This window comes from Helianthus annuus, chromosome 13, assembly GCF_002127325.2.
Source record: "Helianthus annuus cultivar XRQ/B chromosome 13, HanXRQr2.0-SUNRISE, whole genome shotgun sequence".
NCBI lineage: Eukaryota > Viridiplantae > Streptophyta > Magnoliopsida > Asterales > Asteraceae > Helianthus > Helianthus annuus.
The window spans coordinates 152,152,605-152,174,916 of record NC_035445.2 but is presented as its reverse complement, the minus strand read 5'-3'; the positions used below and the strand labels follow the sequence as shown (position 1 = coordinate 152,174,916).

At 36.9% G+C, this 22,312-nt stretch overlaps 2 protein-coding genes and 1 long non-coding RNA gene across 4 annotated transcripts; 2 read left to right on the top strand and 1 right to left on the bottom strand.

The window, feature by feature from the left end:
- The first annotated feature begins 3,374 nt into the window (after positions 1-3,374).
- On the top strand, positions 3,375-10,472 carry LOC110899850 (probable hydroxyacylglutathione hydrolase 2, chloroplastic). 2 transcript variants are annotated; one of them, XM_022146745.2, is made up of 9 exons: positions 3,392-3,529; positions 4,000-4,106; positions 4,333-4,515; positions 4,636-4,839; positions 6,058-6,181; positions 7,894-7,994; positions 9,375-9,449; positions 9,560-9,658; positions 10,184-10,472. In XM_022146745.2, the coding sequence occupies exons 3-9, from the start codon at positions 4,363-4,365 to the stop codon at positions 10,328-10,330; spliced, it is 903 nt and encodes a 300-aa protein (XP_022002437.1). In that variant the 5' UTR covers positions 3,392-3,529; positions 4,000-4,106; positions 4,333-4,362; the 3' UTR covers positions 10,331-10,472. The 2 variants fall into 2 exon arrangements, with proteins under 2 accessions (XP_022002436.1, XP_022002437.1); XM_022146744.2 differs by lacking the exon at positions 4,000-4,106 and having other exon boundaries at positions 3,375-3,529.
- A 1,239-nt stretch (positions 10,473-11,711) lies between these two features.
- LOC110899849 lies at positions 11,712-15,918 on the bottom strand. Its single transcript, XM_022146743.2, has 4 exons — positions 14,564-15,918; positions 13,487-13,819; positions 13,197-13,288; positions 11,712-12,592 (listed from the first exon to the last, which is right to left on the bottom strand). The coding sequence occupies exons 1-4, from the start codon at positions 15,419-15,421 to the stop codon at positions 11,785-11,787; spliced, it is 2,091 nt and encodes a 696-aa protein (XP_022002435.1). The 5' UTR covers positions 15,422-15,918; the 3' UTR covers positions 11,712-11,784.
- LOC118485494 lies at positions 15,618-16,166 on the top strand. The gene is made up of 2 exons (XR_004876368.1): positions 15,618-15,759; positions 15,874-16,166. It is a non-coding gene; the product is annotated as an uncharacterized LOC118485494 (long non-coding RNA).
- Positions 16,167-22,312: the final 6,146 nt, after the last annotated feature.

The window sequence follows — 22,312 nt, the reverse complement described above, 5'->3', positions numbered from 1 at the left end:
GATCGTCCCATTTACTTAACCGCCATCCATCATTCTGTTTTAGTATTCGTATAATATGCATGTTATCAAGTCATATACCCTTATCACACAACAACCCCACGACTCCACCTCCCCTTAACCATACAGCGGCAACAGAAGGAAACCCCCACCCATCGTCCCTTACATCGAAAACCCTAGAAGAAGCACCGTTCACTGCCGATTCTTCTTCTTTCCTTCTTCGACGCACCGGAACTATCACCCAAGATCACCACCGGTAAGTGCCTCCCTACTTCGTAGTCTCACATTAAGGTTTTGTTATCTCGGTTTCGGTTCGATCGCGACTTTAGCTTTATGTGCATTTGTGACATGATCTTGACTTGTTATAAGATAACTATATGAAATATAGATAAAGTGTTGTGATCTGCTTATATATGATGCTAGATTTTTTTTGCTTTGACTTGATGATTTGTGTCTTTAAGAGTAATGAATACCAACTGTTCTGTATGTGATTCAAAGGAACATTATGATGTGTCTTTAACATAACTATTTGTGTCTTGATTGCTGCATTTTTTAGATCTATTAAATGATTGACCAATACAGATTTAATGCTCTAATATATTTACGCTAACTGTATATGAACATTCTTTTCTTAAGGGTATAGAATAATTGTGATTCTAAATGATTACATTACAATGATATATTTAAATCACCAATGAATAAAGTAATAATCTTAAGGTTGATCATTACGGCTTGTGTGTCACTAAAGGACTTCAATGGTTTTGATATGATATTACCCACTGTGTGATGTTTATGGATTTGGTTGGCAAATAAGCTGATCGTTCAACATGTTTAAGGCATCTTATTATGTGATTTGAATTATTTGTTGCATGAAACTAGGTTACAGTTGATGTCAAGGAATGATAGTGATTTGTGTTGGCCAGATTAATTGGTGTAAATTACAAAGTATTGGGCCGGTTATGGTATAAGGTTTGAAACAAGAACGTATACGTGAACCAACCAACTAATTGTAGGTAAAAGGTAAATGAGTTGCTAAAGTGTGACAGTACGGTAAAAGGTTTGGTGTGGCGAGTGACTTGAACATTCGTTATAACTTGTGTGATAATACGTGCTAGGTTGCTCATACTTGCATAATAGAAAAATATGCGATCTATTTGGGTAAGTAACTGACTGGTATTGAAATCATAATAGGATTGGATTGACCCAACTACGAACACATACGCTAATCATACCGAGCAAACCAAAGGTGAGTTCATTGCATTTTCTCAAGCATGCGTCCCGGTGGTTTGGGACAACTGGTAAACATTTGGAAGGGAAACATTGGGTAAACAACTTAATCGGTTTGGTTATTGCCTGGAGGGCAATGGGGGTAATTAGTTGATAGCGCTATTAGGTGGGAAACCTCACACCGGGCCGTAAGGACGGGCGTGAACTAATTATCTGGGTATGGCTATGGTTGTTAGAGGCACACTCCTCGGATACATATGGGCACTCTCCCTAGGGTATCTAACGAAGGCAACATAGCAATCGGTCGTTAAGGGGTACCCACTCCCCGGATACATATGGGCACACTCCCTAGGGTATCTAGCATGAGCAACATCGTATCGCAACGTTGAATCGCATTAACATATATATGGTCACACAACCTGTTAACAAAACCTTGAACTCACCAGCGTAGTCTGACACACTTGTCTGCATGCTTGCAGGTCGTTAGAATTCGTGACATGGACTTGCTATCTGAGAGTGCTGGAGTGGTCATGGATCGAGGTTCTTGGATTAACATATAGTTGATACATTGCTTTTGAACATTTATTATGAAACAGTTGTTAAACGATTTACTATATGCTTCCGCTACACAACTCTTTGTAATAATCTTATGATTGACATTCACTATTGGTAATTAATGACATGTTTTGTTTAAATACTATGCGTGGTTCAATGTGATTGGTGGCTCGAATCCTGGTACGTCACACATCTCGCGGGGTTCCCGCATGTGGTATTTTGGGGGTGTGACAGAAACATCACAAAACCTTAATTTAGAAGCTAATTTCATCAGAGTATACCTCTCATTACACAATATGCAACAAGAAGAGGTAATTATAACCTAATTTTTCCAAGTGTTAAATGGAAACAGTTTTTCAGACATAAATCGTCATACAGTCGATTAATTAAAACAAATGACACAACATTTAAAAGTTACCGGATGAGTGGCTGGTGGCGACGGCGAAGCCGGCGGTTGTTGCAAACGGAGCGTGTAATACTTCCTTCCATTATGTGTTTATTTGTGGTAAAATCGTAAATTAAGTCATACATAGCCCAATCCACATTAGGTACTGGTCGACTCAACGGTGGGGGTGTGGAGGTCTTCTATGATGATTCGAAACATTAACGAACAACAATGGACTCAGACTCATTGTTGCGAATTTGGTTTCTTCGGTACAGGCTGATGGAACCGAAGCTGTTATTCGGTTGTTCAGTACTTTCGAGACGACTCAAGTGAGTCATATGAAGCAAGTGTCTGTCTATTCAATTGAGAGGAATAATTGCATTATCATTGCATTACATCCTCGTTAAAAACAAGTGGTTGTAATGACGGGACCCTTGATTTCAACGTTTCTCCTTACAACTCTCATCAAATGCCTCACCCTTCCTTTTATGCTGTAAATATTAAATAAAGAATAACACCATGCCCGTAACCCCGCGTTGATAGCTTCTGTTTTATTACAGTCATACGACGCCAGTTTTTGTTCATCAATCTTTATTAGTTGTTAATGTTTTATTTTTTTTACTTTTAAAAAAGGTTTAACCACCTCACGACTGTAAAATGTCTTGTGTGATTAACACCTTAAATCCCTTAAATACTTTGAGAAAAAACTAATTTTCGAAAAATACGGGCCGTATAAAAGTATATGGCCCGTATACATCGTTCGTATATATTGTATACGACCAGATAAATTATTTACACATAGTGTATACGGGCCGTATACTGTTATACGGCCCGTATAGAATTAAAAAAACTGACAAAATCTGCTGGCACGAACTTTATTAGTTTTTTAAATTCTATATGGGACTTATGTGTAAATAAGGTTTTCCTATGTATTAATATTAGCACCCTTTAATAATTATAAAAAGGCATAGAAAAGGCTATGAGAAAGGAGAAAAATAAAAAGCATGGAGCATAGAAAAGGCTATGAAAAAGAGAAAAAAATAAAGGGTGCTACTTTCTACACCCCCTATTTACTTTTTTCACCCCCCTCCTCTCACATACTTACAGGTGGAGCCTGCGTGGGACCGACAGTTTTCCTGTCACAAAGGGGGTGTAATCAGGAAGAGGGGGTGCGTATAGAATGAGCCAAAATAAAAAGCGTGGATGGTGTGGTGGTGGAAACACACTAACCCATACCCATTTATTGCTCATCATTTCTCTCTCTCTCTCTCTCAAAAGATTACAAAAGCAAAAGTCGCACCAAAAATGCAATTACTCTGCAGATCACTCCTCCCTACTGCCATGTCTGCACTCCCTTCTGCTCAAGTAATTTCTTCTTCTTCTTCTCCCTCAATTTAAACCCTAATTTCACATATATTCTCAACAATTTCAAGATTCGTGATTCACTCTCGTTATTTATACAGATTCTTCTTTATATTTCAATCAGTTCATGATTATAAACGGTGTGTGTTATGTATAATTGCCACTTGAAAATTGACTTCGTTATCATCGTCATTGAGGTTTTGTAGATTCAGTTACTCTGGAATAAGATAGTTAATGTGGAATATTCCATTAGGTCATGCGTAATTGCGTAATTAGAGTACGATTTTTTAGTTTATTCGATGAATTTTGGGGGTTTTAGGAGTAATGCATATGATAGGGCAGGTTTCTGCAGCTGTACTTGTATGCTGCACATATATGTGGTTAAGAATATCGGTTTTTCGTATGGTTGTATTAAGTTAAACTCTTGTAGCGTTAGGGTTTACTGATTTAGGGCTTTTTGTTGATCTGTTTAGGAAAAATTGTGAGGGGAAATGTCAGGAAGAAGTGGTCAAAATTGGAAAATAGATAAGTCAACCAACTTAGAAAATATGCCTATCCAGGATAGTGTTTGGAAGAGCAGGTAACTTACATTTTTCCATTTCTTTAGTTGTTAAAGAGTTAGGTCAACATTATGGCTTACTGATGAAATATGTATTAATGTATTATAAAAGAAGGAATACTAGAAGATAGTTTTATTGATGCCAGTAATATGGTATCGTTGATGAATTCATATACAAACGTTTGTATTTTGTTAAACGTTATTTAGTATGCAATTTGAATATTTTTTTTGTTTTCTAATGCGTCAGGCAAGAAGGACAGTATGCGTATGGCCAGGTATGAGGCAAATCTGCCTTAGGAAAAACCTTATGTACGGGTTTATGCAGTTGTTTTCATTTCCGTTTAAAACCTTGCGAGGAGTCAGTCGATCTCTTGGTGTTTCTCGTTTGTGTAGCATTTCAAACATGTCTTCATCATTGCAAATTGAATTGGTAACTTTTCACTTCATCAAATCTTGCAGTTTCTAAACCATTTTCTTTCTTCTGTGTTTTTCATGACTTCAACAATCGTACACTCATATTAAAGTTTTTTTTTTTTTTGACTTATGTTAGGTACCATGTCTCCAGGACAATTATGCATATCTTTTGCACGATTTAGATACCGGCACTGTTGGAGTGGTTGATCCGTCTGAATCTCTACCAATAGTAGATGCTTTGAGCAGAAATAATCGAAATCTCAACTACATTTTAAACACACACCATCATTATGATCACACTGGCGGGAATGTGGATTTGAAATCAAGGTACGGGGCTAAGGTGAGTAATATATATTCTTCGTTGCAATTTGTAATGTTTATGTGATTGAACTTTTCGCTTAATAATCTACTAGGGACTTTTAAAGATAATTTACTTGTTTATTCCCTAGTTGTCATTGTGAAAGTAATTCTGAGTTTCTGACTCATTTTGGTTATCTTGTTTACTGTAATTCGAGCGTTTAACTGTAGTATTATATAGAGTAAAATGCCATTTTCTTCCTTGAGGTTTGGCCACTTTTACGACTTTCGTCAAAAGGTTTATTTTTCCGCATCTGGATCGAAAAGTTTTGAAATCTTGCCATTTTCATCCGACTCGTTGACTCCGTTCGATTTTTTTACGTTAAGTAAAGGTATTTTTGTCATTTTAGCTATATGTTTTGTTTATTTATATCAAAATGGCAAGATTAAATGATGGAAATACCCCTGACTTGTCGTAAAAAAAATGGATGGAGTTAACGAGTCAGATGAAAATGTCAAGATTTCAAACCTTTTGGATCCAGATGCAAAAAAACAAACCTTTGGATGAAAGTCGCAAAAGTGACCAAACCTCAGGGACAAAAATGACATTTTACTCTATTATATATATTTAGCAATCAGTCAACTATAACTAAGAATTTAAGGTTCAATCTTAATATTTTACAACACAAGTTGTTGATAAATGTTTGACAAGTCCAGGTCAAACTTTCTGTTTTGTGTTATGTGAGACATAGTTATTAAAAGCACAAGGCACACTCAAGGCGCATAGGCCTTGCCTGGGGCCTAGGCGCAAAGCGTAAAAAAAGCGAGGGTCTGAGAAAAATAAAGCGCATAATGAAAAATATTAAAAAATTTATTATGTATTAGAAAAAGAATATCATTCTTCAAATAAAATAAAGAAAGTCTATTATGTAACACTTATTATCATCTAATTAGTACCAAAATATTAGTGTATTAGTGTAGAAAAGTAGTTTTCCTTGATTAAAAGTAGAAATTTGGCTAGAATCTTGTCGGAATTTAGCCGGAAACTCTCCGGAATCTAGGAATCTTGCCAGAATGCGCGCCTGAACCATCACCTGGAGAGTTAAAGCGCAATTTCCTCAACTTAAAGCGCAACTACCTCGCCTCGCCTGAAAAATGGGCCTAGGCGCAAGAGGCGATGGCTTTTAACAACTATGATGTGAGAGTTTGTTAAATCATACATCTTTTTATATTAGTTTCTACTGTGTTTGCAATCTTGCAGGTAATTGGATCAAATATAGACAGAGAGAGAATTCCCGGCATTGATATCAGCTTGAATGACGGTGATACCTGGATGTTTGCAGGACACGAGGTGCATGTTATCGCAACCCCGGGCCACACTAAAGGTTTTCCATATTTGCTACTCATTTGTTGCTAAATTCGTACATTTAGATAAGCATCCTTCAAACTGATATTTTAGCTAACAACTAAGTAGTTAATGCGGTAAAATATTGGATATCGGTCAAGGACCGATATTTGAGATATCGGTGATCGCGGTAGGATATCGGTAATTTTAATATCATGCTAAATTTAAATATATAGCAATTTAACACTAACAATTCAGTATACTCTTCTACCATTAACAAATTAACCTTTTGCAACTTGCAAAACATTAACAATTGTAGTAAGTAGGAACTTACTAAGACTTAAAACACTAACATTTAACAATACCAACTAACAATTAAGACTTAAAACACTAATAGCAACAATAAGAAAAAAGACAGATAGTAGAACTAAGAAGAAAGGTACTGATATCGGGAAAATCAGTGATATATTGGTTAAATCTCGGTCCAATATCGGTTAAATATTGGTCAATATCGCTGATATTATCGGTACCGATATTTTGTACCGATATCTCGGCAGGGGACCGATAACCGATATGTCACTAATATATCGGTTGATATATCGGGATATTAACTACATAGGCTAACAAATGAAATATTTCTATGAGTGAAGTACACGGATGGTACCTGTGGTTTACCAAAATTTTGGATTTGGTCCCTGTGGTTTGTACTTTGTAACGCATTTAGTCCCCAGCTAACAAATCTAAAGGTTTTAGGCAGCATGTCCAAGTTAGGGACTAAATGCGTTACAAAGTGCAAACCACAGGGACCATCCGTGTACTTTTGGAAATAGTTGAGGGCTAAATGCGTTACAAAGTGCAAACCACAAGGACCATCTGTGTACTTTTGGAAAGCTAGGGACTAAATCCAAAATTTGGATAAACCACAAGGACCATTCGTGTACTTCACTCTATTTCTATTTTGTAATTTTCCTCGGTAATCTTTGGAATGATTTTTGCATGTTAACAAAACTACCAATTTGGACTTGTGATAAAAATTGCCACTATGGTGTAGGGATTCTTGAACGCAAAATTGTTGGAAGTTTTTGAGTTTCATTGTACATCAATCTGCGTTGTTAATTGGCGATCCATGTTTTGACATAGAAATTGAAACATGATTTGGATAGAGTAAAATGCCATTTTTGTCCCTGAGGTTTGGCCACTTTTGCGACTTTCGTCCAAAGGTTTGTTTTTTCGCATCTGGATTTCGAAAGGTTTGAAATCTTGCCATTTGCATCCAATTCGTTAACTCCACCCATTTTTTTAACGTTAAGTCAAGGGTATTTTTGTCATTTTACTTATTTATTTTGTTTATTTATTTATTTATATATATTACACACTAAGTAAAAAAATAAGAGAGAGAAGCAGAGATGATGTACCTTATGCATTATAAACTTGTACTTTAGTTAAAGTACTAAAATACCCTTCAAGTTAATAGAACAAACAAACGAAGTTAGTTGGGTGGATGAAAATGGCAAGATTTCAAACCTTTTGGATCCAGATGTGAAAAAACAAACCTTTGGACAAAAGTCGCAAAAGTGGCCAAACCTCATGGACGAAAATGGCATTTTACTCATTTGGATATGTTGGTAGTCATGTTAACAGAGTTTTTAAATGGTTAAGTTTAGGAATATTGAAAGAGATTCTCAAAATATAAAATAAAAAAGCAATGATGATAATTGTAGTAACAACTTATTATTTGTATTGTGCTTACAGGCCATATTAGCTTCTATTTTCCAGCCTCGGGGGCTATTTTCACTGGAGACACTTTATTCAGCTTGTCATGTGGCAAACTATTTGAAGGAACACCTGAACAGGTAAGCTCCCGTGTATATTATAATGATTTATAGTTGTGAATAGAACAAGTGTTAAACCTATCAAACCGTACCTAAAATCTATCACTTTGTATCCTCAATCCTGTCAGTAACGTTAAGTGGTAGTGACTTGTTCATCTCATCAAAATTATGCATCTAAAATGATTATGCCTGGCAAAATTTGGGGGGGGGGGGGGTCGGGTTGGGTGTAGTGATGGGTCAAAATGGGTTCGTGTCAGAATGGGTGCGGGTTAGAACAGGTCATGTTAAGGAAAGGGTTAGTTTGGTTCGAGTCATTATACAAATTGGTGTCTGCACCCACTCCAGCAGTATTAGAATCTCTATGGTAAAACCTTAGTTTTCTTAACTAAAATAGAAAGTGAAATTGTAACAGATGTTGAGTAGAAATTCATTTTAATTGAAAAACTAAAATTCAATTAAACTTAAAAGAAAACAGTTTTATATTAGAAAAAAAACATAATAAGCAAATAAACACAATTCAAATATTCAAACATACTAATTGAAAAAAGAACAACCAACGATTGTTTCTTCTGGCGAGGCCGCGACGATTCATGATTCATACGGTTCCAATTCAGAAATCGCTCCACCCAATCTCTCGCATATGTCGACCCGTTTGGGTTCATAACTGTCAGCCATTGAGTGATCATTTAAACACTCACCGGTTACACCATCGATCCGTTACGACCTCCGCATAGCATCCAAACACCGCCGTTTGATATGGACCCATTAATTGCTAAAAAGAAACCCAAATCAACCCATGGTGATTTTACAAAAGACCCAAAACGACCCATGTTTATGCATTCAGGTTAGATTTGTTCATTTTGGTGTTTGGTTCCTTTCCAAATGAAACAACATGCGGTTCCTAGATATTTCCTTACATCTGTTAACAATGTCCACATGCTATGTGGATAGACCTTCTGAAATCTCATTCTGAATATTTTCTAAATTCACTCATTTTTTGGGAATTCACTAATAACTCATTCAACAAAACTGTTACATTTACTAATGCTGCGTGCAGTGGCGGACCCAGGATTTTATTTCAATGGGGTCCATTTTCGGGTTGGTCCTCCTTCGGGTCGAGTTAAAGTGAGGTTTGAACTAGATTTAAAAAAAAAAATAAGAAAAATGGGCTAATCAAGGATTGAACCCATGACCTCTTGGTGGAAAATAGGGAGATTTACCACTACACCAGCTTTCTTTTAATTTCTATGGTGTCCACCTAATTGTATTTATGGGGTCCACATACAATTTAATATACCGAATTTACTATTTTTTTAAAAAGATTGGGGTCCGGGGACCCCGGTGGCACCAATGTGGGTCCGCCCCTGGCTGCGTGTAACAATGTTCTCTTTGGTGTTTCAGATGCATCTGTCCCTTGAAAAGTTAATGTTGTTGCCAGAAGACACAAATATATACTGCGGGCATGAATATACATTGGTAAGTTAAGTTTTTCGTTTTTTTTTAATCATGTGCAACATTTTCGATTTCTCTTCCACTATTGTCTACAATTAAGCTTGTATGTTTAATTATGGGCATGTTGTTGACAGAGTAATTCGAAGTTTGCACTATCTATTGAGCCTGGTAATGAAGAACTAGAGTCATATGCAGCCAATGTAGCTAATCTCCGTAAAAAGAACTTGCCCACGGTAATTTCAGTTTATTTTCAGTTAGAGTAAAATGCCATTTTCGTCCCTGAGGTTTGGCCAATTTTGCGACTTTCATCCAAAGGTTTGTTTTTCCATATCTGGATCCAGAAGGTTTAAAATCTTGCCATTTTCATCCGGCTTGTTAACTCCATCCATTTTTATCCGTTAAGTCAGGGGTATTTCTGTCTTTTTTGTTAGCCTAAAGGGCAATTCAGTCTTTTTTTGGGGTATTCGGTCTTTTGACATAAAGTGAAAAAGACCGAATTATTCTTTAAGTTAACAAAAAAGATGGAAATACCCCTGACTTAACGGAGAAAAATGGATGGAGTTAACAAGACAAATGAAAGTGGCAGTATTTTAAATCTTTTGGATCCAAATGCGGAAAAACAAACCTTTGGACGAAAGTCGCAAAACTACCCAAGCCTCAATGGCATTTTACTCATTCAGTTATTATGTGACCATGTGTTTCTGCATTTTCCTTTTTTTTTTATAATAATTAAGCTGACTCTTGGTTTTGTGCATCAGATTCCAACCACTTTAAAGAGGGAGAAATTATGCAATCCTTTTCTGCGTACGTCAAGCGAAGAAATACGGTGCGCGTTGAATATTCCAGCCAATGCAAGTGACGCAGAAGCGTTAGGTGTGATCCGACAGGCGAAGGATAATTTCTAAATAATTCCCATAATACCCTTTTCTCCTGTCCTGCACATAAGAAATTAGATCTAGTAGCATTTTGGAAGACTGTGTTAGCAACTATGCATAGTGTTGGGTTTTATACAGCTAAGAATGAAGCATTACTTGTTATTGTTTTCAAGTATAATCTTTGAAAAAAAAACTCCATATAAAAATAGATGCATAAACTTGGAGATGTATAAAAAACCTGGTTCCGAACCCGACCCGGAACCGGTTCCTACCTTACCCGACCCGAGTGTAGAAAAAGGAACTCAACTAGACCTGGCCCGGTTCCACCTCTACCCGGACCGAACCGGCCAAAACCCGACAAAAACTTAGCCAAACCGTTCTAAACCCTGTCAAAATTCCAAACGTACCCGGAACCGGTTACTACCGTACCTGGTTATTGACTTTGTTGGACCCGCTTCCTACCCGGTTTTAGGTTCTCAAAAAACCCAATTTGTGTATCTCTACATAAACTGACGTAAAAAGGGGGTAAAACTGCAACTATTATCCAACCAAACCACAGCCTGTGCGGACGAACTCAAGTGCTGTAGCCAGTTCATAGCTGAAACAGAAAAAAATGTTGTTAGCCTCGTCACGAAGGTTTCGGTCTCATGACCACATTTAGAGAGTAGGTAGTTGAGGGTATTAAATGTGTGAAACTTAATGCTTGTCTAATTCTCTAAGATTACTATATTTTTAGGTTGGATTCTTATTTGGTCCAATACATACCACATTTAAGGTGAGTACTGTAGCAACATGAGGCGTGTCTGTCCTGAACCATGTTACATTTCGGATACGTGTCAACTTCACTTCGGCAACATTTATGGATACTTACCATTACGTGTTTGATGACCGTCCTAGCATAGTTCTGGACCATCTGTGTCCCAGAAGGTCTGTAATCGAATGGTAATGCGGTTTTGGCTATCTGTGTCACTTGTCTAGACATCTGGAATGGTCCTTTACATTATTGCGGTATCGCCAACATCTAGTTTTGGTCTAGCCAGTTGTAGGGCTAACTTGGTGTTTTGATCAAAAACCGTTCGCATGTAGCAACTCAAGTATTTCAAAACAAGAAATGATGTTTTTAACACACTCAATTGACGTGCGGCGATTTAATTATCAACAAAAACAAAAATAGGGTGCTTGAAAACAACTGGATTTGCAAGTGCGTCAATCAAACATCAAACGAACTTAAGTAAGCGATCGAGAACAGTCATTTCATCGATATGTATTGTGAATTCACGCTTCTGTATATATAATTTCAACAGTGGTGTCCCAAAATAAATAGAAAATGTCAAAACTGAAAAAAAAAAAAAAAAAAAAAAAAAAAAACCCTCACATCTTAAACACCTCTCACTAATTACATATTTACATGAACACTCAAATCTTTGATTCTATACCCCAACAATATGTTGAACCTGTATATATACACAATAAAAAAAATTCATTTACTTTTTTACTTTACTTCCGGTTTTCGATGATTCTGAACTTCCACCAAGTGCAGCTGCAGCAGATTCTACATGTGTAAGGAGATGATCATAAATCTTTTTCTTTATACGATCGATCGGCTCTATGGTGAAACGATCATTTTCTCGTTCATCTTTGTTAGTCCCGATCTTATCTAACCAATCGTTTATGCTCTTGAGCTGAGTCAGCATACCCGCAATCCTACTATTATCAGATGACGTGGCGGTGCTGACATCAGCATCCAAGAATCTTCCAACGAATCCCAAGAACCAATCTCGTGACTCCGCTTGTAACATTTGTGCAAGCTCTACTGTCTCTTCAAGACCAGCCCCTTTCTCCCATTTTATTGGAGGTGGGGCGGTTGACTTTTGGTCAACTACGGACTTCAGAGTTGATGAGCTGGCACTGGCGATCTTTGTGTTGACTGGTTGACGGGGTTTGACTTGCGGTTTTGGTGATGGGGTCTTGGTGGACCCCTCGAGTACTAGTGTGGGCTTATTGGCGGTAGAAGATGGCGGTTGTTTGGTGTACACTGAGAAAGAAGATAAATTGGTAACTATAGCAGCGTTAACCCAAAGATTTGCTCGTTTTTGTCGGTCTGATATTACTTTTAACTGTTCTTCTGATGGGTTTTCTTCACAATCTGATGATGAATCCCGAATGGTGATTTTCGATAAAGATTCAGCAATTTGATGAGCGTTATTCAAGCTAGTGTACATTGCTAAAAACTGCTCGACGGTAGGCTGTGGGTTGTCTTCTTTTGCAGAAGAACAGATATCTGAATACGAGCTGTCACATTAAAACATGAGTTACGAAATATAAAATCACGAAAGCAGATGTTGTAATTCTGAAAAGTTTAGATACGGTTGATTAAGATCAATACCAAACGGGTCAAACGGATAAAAAAAGTAAAATGCCATTTTCGTCCTTGTAGTTGGCCAGTTTTGCGACTTTCGTCCAAATGTTTGTTTTTCCGTATCTGGATCCAAAAGGTTTGAAATCTTGCCATTTTCATCTGGCTCGTTAACTCCATCTATTTTTCTCCATTAAGTCATGGGTATTTCCGTCTTTTTTTTGTTAACTTAAAGGGCGATTCAGTCTTTTTCAGGGGTATTCAGTCTTTTTACATAAAGTTGAAAAAGACCAAATTGCTCTTTAAGTTAGCAAAAAGACGGTAATACCTATGACTTAACGGAGAAAAATGGATGGAGTTAACGAGCCGGATGAAAATGACAAAATTTCAAACCTTTTGGATCCAGATGCGGAAAAACAAACCTTTAGATGAAAGTTGCAAAACTGGCCAAACCTCAGGGACGAAAATGGCATTTTACTTTTTTTATAATTATATTGCTTTGTAAATTTATAAAATATTGATTTTTTAGGCACAAAATACCTTATACATTGAAGTATGCTTTCAGCAACCGAAGCCTCTTGCATAGCCTCCATAGCAGCAATTTGTGCAGCATCTCTATGCTTCATGACTTCCTGCATAATCAAATTTAAGCGTTGTTTAAATGAGCGTTTTGAACGTGATTATATTATATTAACTCATCAGAATAAGATATTCAGCTATTATAAAACGTACGACTTCAAAGTTACGATAATTAATTTAGATGGTGTTGAGGGTATGATAAATTTTAACTAATTAAGAAAGTAATAAATACCAATCAAGAACATATATACCTTTCCAAGATTTGCAATAGGTGGCGGGAGAGAAGACCAATCCGTCAAAGTCAACCTCTTGTTACTAAGAGGAACCTTAATCATGTTTCCTGGTAACCCTTTATTAGAAACCTTAATCAAGTTTCCCGATAATCCGTTATTAGAAACGTTTGATGACGATATCCTCCCAGATGATAACTTATGTTTACTTAATTGGCCATTATCAACCGAATCTCTAGCTTTAGTAACTCTATTTATAGGTGTTTGAATCTTAGTTTCCTCTATAGACGCCATCCTTTCACTCGTCGGTTTTCTTGTAGTCTGCATCCTTTCACTTGTTGATTTACTTGAAGTCTGCATCGGAAGATTATTTGGGTTAACGCTGCAATAGTTACCAAGTAAATCTTTTGATCCAAATAATCTTCCGATGCAGACTTCAAGTAAATATTAAAAAACAAATGTTGTGTTTTGTAGTGTAAACCAAAAAATGCGTTACGCTACCATAACGCATTTTTTGGTTTACATTACAAAACACAACATTTTTTTTAATATTTTCCCGAACCTTAGAATCATGGCACGCGATAGTACATTTATACCATTAAGTGTTTGCTGGATATGTGTTTTAAATTATTATTATTGCGATTTCAAGATTCAATGATCAGTTTTGAGTGTTCGGGTAAAAGTGCTTATCGTTATGCATTTTTTTTTAATTATTTGGGGTCAAAACAATCAGAATTGGAGAAGCAAGTATGCATTTGTTGAAAGAAATTTGACAAGCCGGACCGGTAAAAGAAAATTAGTAGCTATAAAATGAAACCGGGCAAACGGGTCAAATGGGTCAAAAGTAGCATAACGTGTATTCAGATGCTTACAATGTCCTACATCGTTTTATATACAACAGATTATATGTTTATTGTTGTAGTACAGTTTCTATAATCGTATTAATACACTAACTAACCGAACCCATTACCCGACCCTCCCTTTTTGCCACATCTAACATAAATGTAAACTTACCTGCATATCGTTATCTTTAATCAACTAATTATCGCAACAATGAGTTTCAAAATGCACATCGTAAGAACTAAAAAACGAACTCACAGAAGTAACCCGAGCTTCAGGCTTCGAATATTTCTTGTTAACATCCAATCTCGGAGTCCGTATATCCATACTACCCTCCCAACTCTTCCTAAGAACCTTATGTCCCAACTCAACACCCGAAACAACGTTCTTTATCGAGCTTCCGGTTCCAGATTTCATCACATTAGTACTCACAGTTCCCCCCAATTTCAACTTACCAACTGTTTTATCCAACCCTTTAACACCCGCCTGCTGCTTTATCCCATTCGAAAACCTCTCAAACGAACCCGGCAACGAGTAACAACTCATGGAAGACGAAGACACTCCACGCGAATTAAACGATTTCGCTTTCAACCACTTTGTATCAACCGAATCCGTTACCACCTTCGACACTTGCGATTTAGATCTCGCCAAAACCGGCGTACTTTTTTTAACATCCGGTTTGGAACCCGACGTTCTAGAACCAGAACCAGAACCAGAACCAGAACCTTTATTATTAACAAACCTTAAAGAATGAGTGGCAACAATATCTTCAGGGGTACCCACACAAGGGTGTCGCCCAGGAACAGGGCGACACCCTCGTAAAACGGGTACCGGAGAGGCTGACTCCAGCCTCTCCACAAAAACATACTGACCCAACTGGATCTTATCACTAAGAATAAGATCAGTTTGGTCGTCAGGCAAACACACATAAGTGGCATGAACAGAATCTGACACTTTTATATAAAACCCTTGGTTTTTAAAAAGCTCACCACCAGATAAAGATGGTACAATGCTCACCACTTGTAACAAAGATGATCTGTGTTCACCACCAACTTTGACATCAGTGTTCATGTGTTGAAGCAGCTTTAACAACACACCAGGGACTAAAGTTGTCATTTTTATCAATAATTTCAATATGCATCACTCAAAAAATTAATATAAAACCATAAAAAACCAATAAGTTAACAGAAACCCAAGATCAGGATTCTTTGTGTGAGCTCAAGAAAGCATTTAATAATCTGAAAATTTTAATTTACACCGACAAAAAAAAATGTGAATAATAAAAATAATGAGAATAATATTTATATTAGGTATACCCACCAAGTATTTTCAACTTAATGAATGGTGGGAATATGTATAATTTATATGGCGGCAGTTAATATTAATAAGCAATAATGCAATGAAACAGCATACATGAAGAAGAAGAAGAAGACAAATGATATTGATTGCAGTTGGTAAGGGGTAAATATTTTTGGGCAGATATTATGACTCCTGTAAGTATAGTTGCTATGAATATATAGATGATCGGTGTTGTTTTTTTTTTTTTTTTTTTTTTTTTTGGATTGCAGAAAAAGGGAAGATTGATTATTAGTTGAAGAGGGATGAGTCTGCTTTTGGTATACACAAAGAAAAAGAATTATGAATTGGAGTGATCTGAAGATGGAATGAAAGAAAGAAAGAAAGGGACCCAATGAAGTGATGGCTTCCATCTTCTGTCGTCTGACAGTTTCTACTTTGTAACGTTGTGGATACGAATATAGGATAGCGGATAGCTATGAGTCGTTGATGAAAACGAGTTAAATGTATGATAATGATTGGTCTGTGTGGTTTGAATGGAAGATTTTACATGGTTAGTCTTCAACTTTTAACAAGTATACAATTGGGGTTTTGGGTGTGTATGAGTCGGTTTTGGTTTAAAACTATAACCGTAACTGCGATACCAGTTAATGGATAATCATAACTGATCGGTTATGACGGTTTTGGTTAATCGATTTTGATGGTTATAGTGGGTCGGTTGTGGATGGTTAACCATGAATTTAAGTCTGGCTAAAAATCAGGGTCGGCCTTGAGAATTCGTGTACCCTGTTTGAGCTTGAAAAAAACGTGTCCTTAGGCCTTAACGAATTTGGGTATTAGGTTCACTAAAGGTCTAAATCTGATGCCAATGGGCTAATAACTACTCTAAACCATAAGAATAATTTTATAAGTGTCTCTATGTTGGTGTTGGCAATGATATACCTTATTAATTTTTTTTACATATACATATCGGGTTTTTTGTTAAATAATGTGCCCTCCGGACCCTGGCTGGTGGTCCTCCCTGCCTACCCTCAGGGCCGCCCATGCTAAAAATGACTCATTCTTTTAAAAACGATATAAAATAACCCATAAATACTAAAACGTTCAATCAGAAACATCAAATATTAAAAAAATGTGAAAAATTCTAAATCCGACAAATATTTACTACATGGTGGTTCAATTTGTTTATGGTAGGTATAGAAACATTGATAACCATAACTGACCCGCTACCTTCGGTTTTCAGAAAAAACCATTGATAGACCCATCGTTTTTTATTTGGTTCGGTTTTTTCGGTTCGGTTTTGACAGTTAATTCAGTTATGGGTCGGTTAAGTCGGTTTTCTGTACAACCCCTAGTTTTGATGGCTGTAAAAATATTACACGGGTGGTCCTTAGTAGCTAACGTCGTTAAATTTTTCAGTTAAATACATATGAAATTACTTATTTACCCATAAAGTGTAACATTAAATTCATGTGGGCCTCATCCCAACCCCTACTTTCTTCTCAAGTCAACCTGCAATACCCCACCCAACCCCTTATTTTATTTCCCTTTCCCCATTGCACACCATATGATCATCACCACCTCCTCACCTCCGGCTCAAAGCACGTCACCACCACCTCTGTACGACTTAACATGTCGACCCCCAAGCCATCAATCAAATGAAAACCCCAAAATCACCACCTTCATCCGGCTAAAACCACCTCACCCCATGCCATCGATCTCAAATCATCATCATCATCATCATCATCATACTCAGTAAATCCTACCAATAGCAAAGCTAAGGTAGGGTGAGGAGAGTAAGATGTAGACAGTCTTACCTCTACCCCGTAGGAATAGAGAGGCTGCTTCTAGTGAGACCTCCGGCTCGATGGTAGTTTTGTATCAAGCCTTGGACATAAGGCACATAATACTCAACAATTAAAACAAATGCCAATTAGTGCATGTACTCCCTTGTCTTTCGGCTATCAACGCCATCACATGATGCATAATTAACCATCCCCTTCTTTTGACATTATTTTCACGAAATTAGTAAAATAACGATAAAATTAGTGCACTTTCACTTTTGCCATCGATCTCAAAGAAATATCCTATAATCTGAAATCGCAAGGCATTCAGGTTGTGGGGTGGGTGGTGATGCAAGGCAGTTGTGTTCAGGTTATGGGATGGGATGGTGCTGCCTTATAGCTTTGATGTCAGCGACAGTAAGGGGGTTCTGTTCCATGGTTCCGATCGACGGCAAGGGAGGGTGGATGGCGGTGGTCATGTGTGGCAGAGAGAAGGTGGTGGTGGTTTTGGTGTGGTATAGGCATATGGTGGTGGTGGTTTGGCAGAATGGGGGTGGTGGTGGTTTGGGAAAAATGATGGTGGGCTGTGGTGGATGGTAATGGTAGTGGTGGAGGATGCCAGTGTAGCAGCCCAGCGTAACCGCACCATGATATTATCCGCTTTGGCAGCCAGCACGTCCTCAGCGCCTACCACTCACTGTTTTAAAATGCGTCATGATGGTGAAGGTATCAAGCCCATTATAAGGAAGCCTTCGTTCCCCTTCAAAACCAATATGGGATGTTACAATCCACCCTCCTTAAGGGGCTGTAACACCTCGTAAAAATCGTGTCCAATGATGTGTTGACACGTGTAATGAACCCTAATAAAGTTAAACGTTGACTATGAGGGACTAATTTCGTCAAAAAACAAAAACTATGAATATTGAAGGACTGAAAGTGTCAACATGCCTAAACTAGGCCTCTGAGTGATCTTATACGGTGTCCGTATTCTCAAACGAGCCACTAGTTAGACGAGAGGAGTCGTTTGCGTAATTATTTGAAAGTTTGCGCGACGAAGGGTTAAGAGTGTCAACATGTTAATTCTTACCTCTGAGTGACCTTTTAACAAACCGAGAGCTTCATAATGTTTAATTATATTCTCAGAAATGCTTAATATTGGCCATTCAAGGCTTTTATGCCAATAAGTAAAGTTGCGCGTAAGTTTGTAAGTTAGAGGGGTTAAAAGCGTCAACATGTTTAATTATACCTCTGAATGACCTTTTAATGAACCCGAAGCATTTTGATGTACTATCATACTCTCGAGAATGCTTAGCATGAGCTACATAGGGCTTTGATGCTATTAAATGACGATATGTTCAAGTTTACGCGTTAAAGGGACCAAAAGCGTCAACGTCGGATAATACACCTTTGAGTGATCTTTTATGCGAACTGGAACACCGTAATAAATGAGCATACACTCGGGAATGCCTAGAATGGGCCTAGGAAGATTTTGATATCGATAAATGTTATTACGCGTCACTTTACGCGTTAAAAGGACTAAACGCGTCAACGGGTGAAACTACGCGCTTGAAGGTCTTTTAAAGAAACCGGGAACTCCGCAATGATTAATCGTACTTCCGGGCATGCCTAAGATTTGTCACTTATGATAATTATACCTTATATTATCATAATACATAATATACATGAAGTTTTGGGCCATTTATGTCACATTTGGAAGTTAAAAATGATTCAGAAAGAGACAGGGACTGATGTTGTATAAACCTGAAACATTGCTTGGACTGAATTGGGCCTATTCACGGGCCATGAGCCATTGGGCTACCCATTTCGGGGGCTAACTAAACAAACAGCAACATATTATATGCTGTTTGAGAAGTTTAGAAAGCACAGGGACCAAAATCGACTTTTGCCAAACTTGTTGTCTGGGCCTGACCTACAGACGGGCCGCGTAGGCCTTGGGCCGCCTCTTACGCGGGCCGCGTGGCCTGTATCTGCACATATACATATATATTTTTTTATTATTTCTTGCTTGTTCATCACTCAAATCCATTCTAAACTAATTAAGTTCGAATCCCTGGGCTCCAAACCAAATAGGACAGCTGTGCTAACACCTGTAGTGATCCTAGGGACCCTCCAAACACATGTCTTGATCCAAATCACTCCCAAAACCTATATAAAGGATGAAAGTTCATCCATTTCAATTGTTATTTTCATTCTATCATCCTATCACTCAAACCTGGAGCTTCCTAATCTGAAGTGGAACTTATTCTTAGTAGAAAAGATAGCTAGGACCCGTTGTAAGTGTCTTAGCCCTCTCTATAGTTCAGTTTTATGTTTTAAAAACCGAAAAGTCAAGTTATCATAAATTAACTTTGACTTTCGGTTTAAACTCAAAAGGTCCAGCCATTGTTCGAAATGAATGTGGGTATGTGACCATAGTTAGGTAGGTGATTAACCCTAACTAAAAATTAAACTTGGCAGATTTATAAAGGGCACCTCCAAATTCCTTTGTTTGCTTAGTTAATTGTCGGGTCAAACCATTTAGGTAAAAAGTCAAACTTGGCAGATTTATAAATAAAAATTAAAACCAATGATGCAGAGGTTATAAATCATATTTTAACACTCTAATAACTTGGTAATTATTAATAGGACATGTCTAAGCATGTTCAACCCGACAATTCTGAGTTTAGGGTCGGTTCGCAACTGAAAGTCGCAAAAGCTTGACTTTTGCATTGACTTTCAGTTCTGACCCAATCTAGCTTAAATCCTTTATGCTTTAAGATTCCATTAGGACCGTATTATGTTATAGTATAACCCCCTAATGTTATATTACCTTGTCCTTAATGGTTTGAATTATATGCTAATCTCCGTTAATATGCTTATAAATGCCCATTTTGCCCTTTCGACATATGAATGAGATTTTTAGAAATATGAGAGGACAAAAACCTTTGTTACTGATATATAAGTATATCCCGAAAACTTCACATCAGTTCTTGGTCTCAAACAGGAGTTATGCGCGATATCGTAAATAGAAGCTTTTTATTAATTAAATTGCGATATCTTGCATAAGGCATGTTTAAACTTGGATTTGACCCAAAACTCATTACCTACTGTTAAGATATTATTTTTAAGGATTTTTGGAATTTTTGATCAGATTATAAACTGATCGTATCATAGAGTTCTTGTGGAATTCGGTAAATGATGATAATACCCTTTTCATGCATAAAATGAGATTTACAAATGATTTGAATGCCAAACCTTTTCCTACTGATTTTATACATAAATAAATTATTTCGAGCATTCAAAACTGATCAAAATCTCAGATTTCCATAAAACACCTTAATTATCGTTAATTAGCGTTTTTTACGCTATTTAAGAGCATAGTATGGTTCTAAACCATAATTAACACCTAAGACTTGTTACCTACTGAATTTTTAAACAAATTTCAATATAATTACAGTAGGTATAAGTCATGAACTCAAACTTCCAAAAATGTCCTTAAAAAGCATATGTGAAATGACCAAAATGCCCTTTCAGGGCATAGTTTGGCCATAATTGGTAAACCTCACATATATATATATATATATATATATATATATATATAATATGTTACTGATGTAATGTGATAAAATAAATATTTTTACTGATTATTAAAGACCAGAACCTCAGTTAGCTTTAAAACCTCTTTTATAAAGGATAAAATGACCAAAATGCCCCTACGGGACTTAAATTGGTTTAAAATACTTTTTGGGCATATATGTTAACATCCTACTGATGTATTAACATATTCTAAGCATAATAACATATGGGACTTGTATATGGTTCATTTGGTTGCCCGTTACGCATTTACGCGTTCGGATCGGTTTATGTAACTAGTTTACGTAAGTTTGCCGAAACGGTTTAACCTTATTATTTTTATCTCGAAATCCAGAATGTGTTTAGTTTACCCATATTATACAAGTCTTCGTACTTGTTGAGTCTAAATAACATTCTATTCTGGTCATCGCTTAATCTAGCGTATCGTACCGCTTTAGATACCTTAAGCTAGCCGGTCTAAGTCTACGACTTAAATAAGACCGTTAGCATTCTAAATTGGTTATATATTACCATCACTCCAGACTAGAGCCACCCGGTAAAAGCTACCTGCATTTAGATAGATTGGATACGACTGAGTTATTTTGCTGTGAATCAAGTATTAGCTCAGGTAAATACTTTTAACTTATTTTCCCTTATACAGGCTTGGAATATAGTATTATAATAATACCACTTGGTCGGGTATGAAATCATTTAATCGGATTGTGATTAATAAATTTACATAACCCATTTTAATCTGTCTTGTTTGATAACATGAACATTGGGGGTTAATACGACCGTGTCCTGGATATCCTCGGCTCATTTCATTTGAAAGTGGCCACGACCTATGCACGGGGTGTAGGCATACACCTGACAGATGCAAATGCTAAAATAAACCCACATGTTGGGAATAACTTCTTTGTGGGTTTTATAAGTGGTGAGTCGGTTAATCACGACTGGCTTCCAAACCGGCCCCAATTGTATGACAAACATGTAAATCTGTATGCAAGATTATCTTTAAATAATTGTCCCTAGTTATAAATGATTTGTGCCTTGTGCACTTAAATCAATTTTCATAAACTCTTTTCAAAAGAGTCAGTTAATTGTATTTACCAGTGAAAACTGACGTATTTTTAAAAGACTAAGTGGCAGGTACTACTCGTAATAGGCTGGGAGTTGCTCGGTGTCGAAATAGAGGATTTTGCAAATCCTTAAAGATGCCTTAAAGTCTGCTAAACTTCATTTTATACATTCTGTGATGATCCACCTGTGGATTTGATATTACAGGCTCGTCTATAATAAATACTTTGATATTTTCAGACATTCGAATTTGTAATAATATTTTTGTATTCCAAGA

Excerpts from the sequence above, each read along its gene's own strand:
- LOC110899849 (XM_022146743.2), bottom strand. The coding sequence starts at position 15,421 with ATGACAACTTTAGTCCCTGGTGTGTTGTTAAAGCTGCTTCAACACATG. Across the intron at positions 13,289-13,486 it reads CTATTGCAAATCTTGGAAAG|GAAGTCATGAAGCATAGAGA; the intron begins GTATATATGTTC and ends TTGATTATGCAG. Across the intron at positions 12,593-13,196 it reads AGCATACTTCAATGTATAAG|CTCGTATTCAGATATCTGTT; the intron begins GTATTTTGTGCC and ends TTAATGTGACAG.
- LOC110899850 (XM_022146744.2), top strand. The coding sequence starts at position 3,470 with ATGCAATTACTCTGCAGATCACTCCTCCCTACTGCCATGTCTGCACTC. Across the intron at positions 3,530-4,332 it reads CTGCACTCCCTTCTGCTCAA|GCAAGAAGGACAGTATGCGT; the intron begins GTAATTTCTTCT and ends CTAATGCGTCAG. Across the intron at positions 6,182-7,893 it reads AACCCCGGGCCACACTAAAG|GCCATATTAGCTTCTATTTT; the intron begins GTTTTCCATATT and ends TTGTGCTTACAG.